This window comes from Austrofundulus limnaeus, unplaced genomic scaffold (genome assembly GCF_001266775.1).
Source record: "Austrofundulus limnaeus strain Quisiro unplaced genomic scaffold, Austrofundulus_limnaeus-1.0 Scaffold168, whole genome shotgun sequence".
NCBI classification, from domain to species: domain Eukaryota; kingdom Metazoa; phylum Chordata; class Actinopteri; order Cyprinodontiformes; family Rivulidae; genus Austrofundulus; species Austrofundulus limnaeus.
Window position 1 is genome coordinate 490,592 of NW_013952570.1, and position 9,643 is coordinate 500,234.

General features: G+C 40.3%; 1 protein-coding gene across 1 annotated transcript in view; it reads right to left on the reverse strand.

The window, feature by feature from the left end:
* Window positions 1–336: 336 nt before the first annotated feature.
* The window catches only part of dsg2.1 (desmoglein 2, tandem duplicate 1), a 23,183-nt gene continuing 13,876 nt past the window's right edge, over window positions 337–9,643 (reverse strand). The window contains exons 7-14 of the mRNA XM_014017437.1: window positions 8,572–8,757; window positions 7,679–8,148; window positions 7,465–7,607; window positions 5,929–6,150; window positions 5,199–5,426; window positions 3,418–3,548; window positions 3,017–3,313; window positions 337–1,645 (exon numbers count right to left, since the gene is read on the reverse strand). Coding sequence (XP_013872891.1) covers window positions 524–1,645; window positions 3,017–3,313; window positions 3,418–3,548; window positions 5,199–5,426; window positions 5,929–6,150; window positions 7,465–7,607; window positions 7,679–8,148; window positions 8,572–8,757 — 2,799 coding nt within the window. The 3' untranslated portion in view covers window positions 337–523. The remainder of the gene's footprint in view (window positions 1,646–3,016; window positions 3,314–3,417; window positions 3,549–5,198; window positions 5,427–5,928; window positions 6,151–7,464; window positions 7,608–7,678; window positions 8,149–8,571; window positions 8,758–9,643) is intronic.

A 9,643-nucleotide genomic window follows, 5' to 3' on the forward strand; every position in this document is an offset into this window, starting at 1 on the left:
ATTCCTAACCTGTCTGGTGTGTTCTTTGGACTTCATGATGCTGTTTGCTCCCCAATATTCTCTTAACCAACATCTGAGGCCGTCACGGAGCAGCTGTATTTGTACTGAGATTAGATTACACACAGGTGGACCCTTCTGAGTCATTAGCAGTCATCAGGCAACTTCTGAATGCAATTGGTTGCACTCAGGGAAAAGGGGGCTGAATACTTTTGCACGTHGCACTTTTCAGTTTTTTATTTGTAAAAAATGTTTTGATTCATGTAAAATTTTGCTTCCACTTCACAATTGTATACCACTTTGTGTTGGTCTTTCACATTGAATTCCAGTGAAATATATTTATGTTTGTGGTTGYAATGTGACAAAATATGGAAAAGTTCAAGGGGTATGAATACTTTTGCAAACCACTGTACATGTCCACAACAAGCTGTCTTGTATGAATGAAGATTTGTAGTTCCCATCACCAGCWGGAGCAGATCAGAGCAGCAGGCCTCTCACATGTTGACCAGTGGACCGGCAGCAGGTCTCATTGGTCTTCTCTGCTGTTCTGCGCCACAGTTTTACGAACGGTGGTGGTCGTCTTTACTGTCTTGGAAGAGGCACTGTTTTGAGACCCGGTGGATGTGCTTTGCTTTCTGTCGAGGTTTTTCTGTGATCCAGACCCCTCATTCTTCAGTTGGACACCTATTGCCTCTTGAAGCTTTCTGCCGTTTGTCGACTCTCCGACCATCACGTAACTCTGAGATCCTGATAGCTCTCCTGTCATGACTGCGCCTCCCTGGATGAGGCCAGCCTGGCTCCCATTGAGTATTTTCACTGAGCCTGCTGGAACGTTGCCATCTACTACCATCATAGTTTGGGACCCGGAGAAATTTCCAGCGGCGATCAGGTTGGTGTGACTCCCGAGGGTCCCGCTGGTCTTCAGCAGTGTGCTGAAGCCCTGGGTTTGTGGACTGGACACCACCGTCTGGCCCTGAACCAGAACACCTTGGGAGGCTCCGGCCTCAGAGCCGGTCACCAGAATCATGTTTTGAAGGTTGGTGGCCGGTGCTTCGGTCAGCACCATGGCGTTCTGAAACGCTGGCTGAACAACGTAGTGCACGGGCTGCACCATAGGAGCCGTGGTGTAGTAAACAGGCTGCTGCTGCTGCTGCTGCACCACAAACATCTGGTTTTGATTTCCCATCCCTTGTTTCACTGAGGACACTTCTTCCTTCACCGTGGTCATGCTTTCCTTCCTTGTCTCAGATCGCCCAGAGGTTTCGCTCACGACGTGGTCTACTTTCCCAGTCGACTGCAGTTTGACTGGTGGCTGGGACTTTTGTTGAGCAGCTACTGGACGGGATTCTGATGTTTGAATCTTAGCCCCAGAACCTGCAGGCAAAGCAGAAACCTCTTGTTTCAACTTAGCCCCAGAACCTGCAGGCAAAGCAGAGACGTCTTGTCTAATCTCAGTTTCGATCTTGGTGCCTCCACATATCTCCGCGAGAGTCTTGAACTTTTGTTCTAAATCATCCAGGAAATGCAGGTCATCTGTACTTTCCAAATTGCTGCAGCAGCCAACAGAACCAGCTTCAGAGCCCTGGCCTTCGTAGTTATAGACCTTGAGAATATCCTTCAAATTATGCTTCTCATCTCCACTGGTCTTCTGTTGGAAAAATACAGCTTTTAGTCAACTTGATAGGAAATAAAAATAAACCATGTGTACTGTGACAAACTTGTTTTTATTCATCAGTATGTAAAGAGATGGTTTGTTCAATATCTATCTGTTTTGATTAGATAACATCTGATGGGGATAAGCTAGATCAGTGATTTTCAAACTTTTTAGCTTTCATCCCTCAAAATAACAGCTGCAGGATCTTTTGAACCCTGATATTACTGGTTAAATATGTAAACTTTGCTAATAACTCTGTTAAACATGATCATAATAACTATATAAGCAAAACCTATGACACTGGGGACCCTCACTTAAATGTTTAATGACTCACAGAGAGAAGTGTGTTTTTGATTTTTGGTGTGTTGTTATTGTTGTTGACAGCAGGCTGCTTTGTCAGTTTCTGATTCTAAATATGAGTGTATTGTCTCAAATGATGCTTCAGTTTCCATCAATATTTCTAGAGATTTGCAAGAAACACATCAACTCCTAGATCGCTGATGGGCTGCTGGTGGTCCACATATGGCCCGCCAAAGGCACTCAAAGAAGCTCTAAGTCTTACATTTTGAGAGCTGTGGTTAGAGTGCCTTTTTTTAAGTAAAAATATATATTAAAAAAATTTAGGGGGGAGGTAGACCATCTGATGACAGGGCAAACCTATGTAATCAGTCTGCTCAGAGATGCTGTCTGCCGTGAAGGATTTTCACATAAGTCACCACTACAACATATTGCACAAAGCTAAATATGCAGTTTACTGAAGTCACAATTACAAAAACAGAGACTTTTTACCAGAACTACACAAGAGTCTGACCTCAAGGAGTCTTATGCCGTTGCACTTCAGCTCATTAAAGTGTTTATTTTTTGTTTGCTTCAACTCATACAGTATATTCTTGCAAGAGTACAACTGTTGTACATGCATTTGAGCATGAAATAAGTTAAGTTACTGCACTTTGTTGATTTAATAAACATATATGAACACAACCATGTTTAAAATGACAGCTTTTTTTTACATATGAGTAAGTGACCCTCTGATAGTGTCAACAAAAAATTGTGGCCGCTTCCATCATTTAAGTTGCACATTGCCGTGCTTCATAATAACTTTAATGTCGTCTCTAAAAAATTACTTTTTCCTCTTCAGATTAACAAGGCTTTTAGGTTCTTTAAATGCTACCACCAAACAGCAAATAAATGAATTTTTATATGAAAGTAACCAGATATGTTCAATTTGAAACTGTAAGTAAAAGAAACTACAAAACTGATGAGTTGTTAGCTCTGGAATAACTAAATATGGGCACATTAATGTCCTGATAGTTTGTACATGCAGAAACAGAAACTATGTTAAAGTATTGTCTTCTGTTTGCTCACCTGGTTGTAGTATTGCTTTAAGGTGTTGTCTGGCAGAGCCAAGCCATCAAAAGCCCATCCACCTGCTCCTCTTGATTTTCTGCCTTCAGACTCAGCGAAGTAGCCACTGCCCTCCAAATGGTTCACCCCCCACATCTCGTTTTTTTGGTAATAATCTTGAAAGCCAGCCTCGTTCATCTCAGACATTTCATTCAGCCCAAAAGTGGAGTGGAAATTTGTTGGTGAAATAAAAGTAGGTGCCATCTCTACTTGTTGATAAGTGTCCATTTGTAAAGGTAAAGAGATCTGTGGTACGGCCTAGAAACGTTGAAAGTATGAATGTTAGAATATGAGGTTAAACAATACTTTAACTCCTAATGGTGAAAACAAACTTAAGAGCTGTCTGAACATTTTTGTCGCACCGTGTTGTCTCCTATGCACTCAGTGTTGTAGCTCATGAGGTGGGTCTTGGTGTCGAAAGGCAGATCAGCGAAGAGGTCTCGATACTTTGAAGGAGACCCACAATTGCAGAAGAGCATCAACAGAGGAATGACTGTGCAAGAAAAAAAAACATTTGTTACATTTAAAACAAAACTAATTTTTATCCTTGACTTGCAGGAATAAACATTTTTAAAAATCCAGTTCATCAATGAAATTTAGGTAAACAGGGCAATGAAATACAGCATGACGTCTGTGTAATTCTTCTAACGTAACTCACAGACCCTGCTCTCATTTTGGGTCCTGATTTACATGCGTTAAAGATGTGTAAACTTGAAAGATGATCTACTAATTGTGTGCACAGAGGACTGCGTCGGTCAAATGAGCAAAAACAAGCAGATGCAATCCATTCAGCATTGCATTCATGAATCTGTAGAAAATAGGATGACTATCAGAATGCATATAAAACTGTATGTAAATCTAATAATAAAGCACTGCAGTGTGATTTATCAAAACTGAAATTAATGCAGTCAATGTTTTAGCATCTGTGTTTTGCACATTTGAAAGGCAGGTGAAAACTGGCAGCTGTCAGATGCTCTTATCCTCTCCCTATGCACCGCAATAGACACTAGGGTTAGGCAAAATCTTACTGTGCAGGGTTAATCGTCAGAAAAACTTTAATTGATTATTTATTTGGCACATAACGCGTAATACAATTAATGCCATCAGGCAGACTGACTGGAGGTTTCCCCAGTCAGTCCACTCGATGCGCCAATCCTTTAAAAAAGTTCTGTCATTTATTTATCATAACTCCTGTTTTACTTGGCCTATCAACGCAATTTAAAAATTGATGCATTTTTACGGATGTTTTTCCCACGAGAGTGATTTAAATTGGTCATGTGACTAGGACTTGCAGGTGTCCAGAGACTCCAGGGGATTAATCGTCATATTGATATCGGCTAAATACCACAATTAATCGTGATTTATTTTTTGGGCAATATCGCCCAACCCTAGTAGACACCCCCACTCCACCCCCCACTGCACTTCATTGTGTTGTGTGAGAGTACTACAGATTTTTTGTGAAATGTACAGATTTCTGAAGGTCAGTATGACATGGATGTGATTTGGAGCCAGACACTAATAGAAGCCATGTAATAACTCCTACACCAGTAGTTCCCAGCCTATTTTCCGCAAACCTCTGAGGGCTTTGCAAAACATCGAGATTAATACTGAGATTAAATTACAACCAAATGGACCCTACTAAAACTTTGGTTAAGGTGAATTTTAGTCAGGGGTATCGGAGTAAAGGGTGTTGAAAACAATGCACACCACGATTTTCTCATTTTTGGGGGGTAAGAAGTTTTAAGTCAGGCATAACTATTTTTTTAAATTATGCACTATTTTGTGTAAATCAAACATTAAATAGTAAAATACTTAAAAATCTGTGGCTGGACATGAAAAAATGTTAAAAGTTCAAGGGGTGTGAATACATTTTGAAGGCATTCTATTATGTAAATGTTAGAATCTCTACCCAGGACCCTGATAAGCTGCCAGTATGATAATTTACCACCACAACTTTACTTTTTTAATGCATTCTCAAAACCGTAATAGACTGATCAGGCTCCATCAATAACAAGTCCAATGCATGCTTAATATGCCTCTGAAGACCCAGCAAAGAGTCTCTATAGTTGGGGGAAACCCAATAGTCACATCCAAACTTTAAACCCATGTTCCATCATGAGAACATCCATCTTGTCACACTTACGCAGAAGGAGTAAACACCCCAGAAGTATCAGTCCAATGGCTGCAGCGCCAAGCTCTGCGTTTTTGGTCTGTCTTTGTCCACATACAACTCCATCCTCACAGGTGCAAACTTGGACCGTCACTTCCTTCGGGTCTGGACAGGCTAGTCCCTGCTGGTCTGTCACCATAACCTGTAACTTGTAAAAACCAGGCCACAACGACTCCTGAGTCCTCATAATGGCTGCCGTGTCTGTAGAAAACAGAACAGTAATTACACTTGCTTAGATGAGCTTCTTTTTACCAGTCAAATATAAATAAATAAATGAAATATAAGTAGTCATTAAGTCAGTACAACAAAAGTGCTGTTTTTTAAGCTGACAGTGTATGGGCACTGAAGCATTATTATTACTATTCTCTTAAAATAAATATGGATCTTGTCCTGCAGCTTTTAAATAAGACATAAATATTATCAAGCTCATTGTTTTGGAATACAACCAGCTTTCTGTGAACGCACTTTCAACTTTGATATCTTTAATGACTTTTATTCAACCTTTAGGTTTTACAATTTTTCCTTAATTGTTCTATGTAATGTTCAACTAACAACTGAACACTTCATGGAAATAACAAACTCTTCTTACTCCTGCTACTCTTTTTAGTACATATTCAAATAAATATTTATATTTAAATAAAAATAGCATGTTTTGTTGCATTTGTATATGTAACCATCACATTTTTCTGAATCTCCTTCTTACCATTAAGGTGCTCCACTTGCCATTTTCCGTCAGTGCCCTCAGGGATTACAGTAAATATAAAAGGAGGACCGTTGGGGAATACGTCCTCATCTTTTGCATTAAGAATAACAGTATTCTTTGATAGGCACATTGACTGTACGTGGCTGGTCAGCGTGGGGCAGTGGTCGTTAAAATCCTCCACCTGAATGGCGATGGTGCCTGTAGCAGTTTTAGTTGGTATGTCTGGGAATGAAAAACACAAACAGGAGTGTGATGGAGAAAATTCAGCTTGGATTATCATTTTTTTTTTTCATTTTGGGATGGAGTTGTTTACAAACTGTCCTGTAAATTAAGCGTTCAGTCTGGCAGAAAGTCCTTTTCTTTTTATTTGATGATACAGTATGCTGGTTTTATGTCTGAATCCTGAAGTCCAAGTTTATTTGAAGTGAGGAGAGAAAATCAGTTTGTTCTTAAAGGCACAGTGTGTAGAATTTGTTGTTTTCAGCGACATCTAGTGGTTAAATCATCCTCCCTGGTCCTCCCCCCACCCCCACCCCCCGCTTCCAAATGCAAAGAGTTGCTACGGTGTCTCTCAGGTGTCAAAAACAATTCCAACAGCGATGTTTACCAGCAGCTTCAGGGCTAGTGATGTTTCAAGTGGTAAGATTATGAGCTTTAATAAGTAAAATTATCCCAGCTACAATGACAGACAACAAATATTACATTTATAGTATTACAACTAAAACCGTTTTTGACGCCGCCACCGCAGTTTGTCCTTCATGAGCCTTCGTAGACAAGATGGTGGTGCAAGATGGCGGCTGCATGTAGAGGCGACCCGCGACCATGGAGATATAAACAGCTTTTTATAAGGTAAAAATAATAAAACAAGGTCTTTGTCTGCAATGATTAGACATGATTTTTATTATTGTCATTAGTGATTATCTCAATTTCGGCTAAAAGAATTGACTAAATTCTACACACTGTGCCTTTAAGTTTGTTGATCTTCTGAACGATGACCCATTAGATTTTCCATACATCTACCTCTCACTCTCCACCATAGTTCTACAACTAGCCTGACTGTCCCTGTCTTCTTTGCATTGAAGGGATGGTCTTAAAACTTGTATTATCCAACAGGAAAGCAGTCCTGTTCTGGATTGAAGTCCACTTCAGAGGTCTTGATATTTACAGTCTTTGCTCTTCACTGCTGCCGTATATCAATAAACATTTCCACACAGCTGATTTAAAACAAACTGCTGTGTTTTATCTGAACTACATATATTTGCTATAGAGTTTTAGCTAGTATTTTCCTCCACCTTGCTTTTTTTTTTTTGTTGTGGAAGTTAGCAAAAAGCAGTTAAATGTGTTTCCACATTGAGAGTGAATGAGAATGGTGATTACTGTGACCAATGTGATCTACACACACCAGACCCTGACATATGTACTGTGATGGTTCAGGACAAACACATGTACCATCATGATGACAATTTTATGAGAAAATCACAGAAGTCACACTGATGTAACACAAGTGCTTTGTATAGCTTTAGTGCAATGTCTTACCATCTGTCATGCAGAGTACTTGAGCAAAGTATGTACCATTGACCAGGACTGGAGACTCCCTGTCTGGTATTTTGTTCAGTTTGATCTCAGCTGTCTTTGGGTCAATAGTAAACCAGTTATCAGGGTCTGAGCCTTTGGCATACCTGAGGAAATAAGATGAGTCAACATGAAAGTTGTTTTTACCTTCAGAGGCTTTGTGTTTGCATCAACTGACCTGACATTCTCAGCTGTTTTTCCAGTGTCTAAATCAATGGCAGGGTAAACAGCAATGGGTTCTTTAATGTTGAGGGAGTTGCCTCCTTCAGTGATGGGAATAGCTTTAACTTTGGGGTCAAAACTTGGTCCCTCTGGCTTGTTTTTCACCTTGATTTTTATGGGGTAACTTTTAAATCCTCCACCTCCGCTGGCACCACTGGCACCAGAGGCTCCAGTAGCACCACCTGCACCAGCACCAGCACCAGCACCTGCACCTGCACCGGCACCAGCACCAGCACCTGCACCGGCACCACCACCTGCACCTGCACCGGCACCAGCACCGGCACCAGCACCGGCACCTGCACCTGCTCCTCCTCCTCCTCCCAATCCAACACCAGCTCCATTTGGATTAGATCCATCAGAAGGTGGGGCCTTGTTCCTCACTACCAGGCCCAGTTCAAGGTTCTTCACATCTTCATAATCCACAGGCTAGAAAATGGGAAACAAAAAAACAAAACAAGCAAAAAAAAAACAAAACAATTGTTAGGACTTATGTGTAATGTACTGAAATGATAGCTGATGAACATCATGAAACTGTGGTATTTCTGCTCACAGCTATCTCATTAGAATCTCATTCAAGTCCATGACCCCAAACTAGGCAAAGAATTCCTTAGATCTTGTGGAAAATGTACTTGACAGTAATGGCTTCTACAGAAAACAGGAGTAAAGAAAGGCAGACAGCCTGCAGAAAGTGCACAGGTCGTGACTCAAAACTGAATTAGTTGATCTTTGTGTGTAATTCCCTGTTTAATGTTGTACTTTTTATCTATAGAACTTCATGGTTTACTTCAGTCCTTTTGACTGGTGAGGACAAAGCATATATGTTTCTTTTAAGAAACAAACAAACACTACCTTGTCCAGCATCAGGATGCCTTCGTTGGTCTCGGGGTCTGTTTTTATGCTGAAATATCCAGCCTCATTTCCTTTGACAATATCAAAAACAGCTTCCCAGTTATCTGTCCCCTCCAGGTCCAGGTCTTCAGTTTTGATCCTCATCACCTCCACACCAGACTCGTTTTCTTCAATACTTCCATCATACTACAAATAAAAAAACAATGAAACATGAAAGTAATGCACAGAAATCTGTATCGGAGGCCCTTTAGGCAATAATTTAAACTTGCTCTCACACATACTATCAAACTCTCTCACACATACTGTCAAACTCTCTCACACATACTGTCAAACTCTCTCACTCGTACTATCAAAGTCTAAGTCTCTCACATCACTACCAAACTCTCACATTTACTATCAAACTCTCTTACACACACTATCAAACTCTCTCACACATACTGTCAAACTCTCTCACTCGTGCTATCAAAGTATAAGTCTCTCACATCACTACCAAACTCTCACATTTACTATCAAACTCTCTCACATATCCTATCAAACTCTCTCACATTTACTATCAAACTCTCACATTTACTATCAAACTCTCTCACATATGTGTAAGAGAGTTTGATAGTACGTGAGAGAGTTTGATAGTAAATGTGAGAGGGTTTGATGGTACATGTGAGAGCAAGTTTGAATTATGGCCTAAAGGGCCTCTCATAATCTAACTGCGCCACACTTGTGGTAACTTCTTTGATTTTCTTGTGTGATCCACAACACCAGTATGTCAGTGTTTACATGTAACCTTAAATATTAAACCCTTCAAAAGTCTTTATGAAATAAATTTCTGCAACTAATGTACATGAGAAACCTTTAACAATACAAAAGATAAAAAAAAAAAAACAACTAGACTTCTGTTATGTAGCTGAAGATGTTTGATGTTTAAGAAGTTTCCTCTCTTAATGCCCAGTTGTGCGGCTTGATTTACATGCAGATAAATTTATCTCCCCTCCCACTGAAGAGTCATTGTCTTTGTTTGCCTGGCTCATTTGTGTGTGTGTGTGTGTGTGTGTGTGTGTGTGTGTGTGTGTGTGTG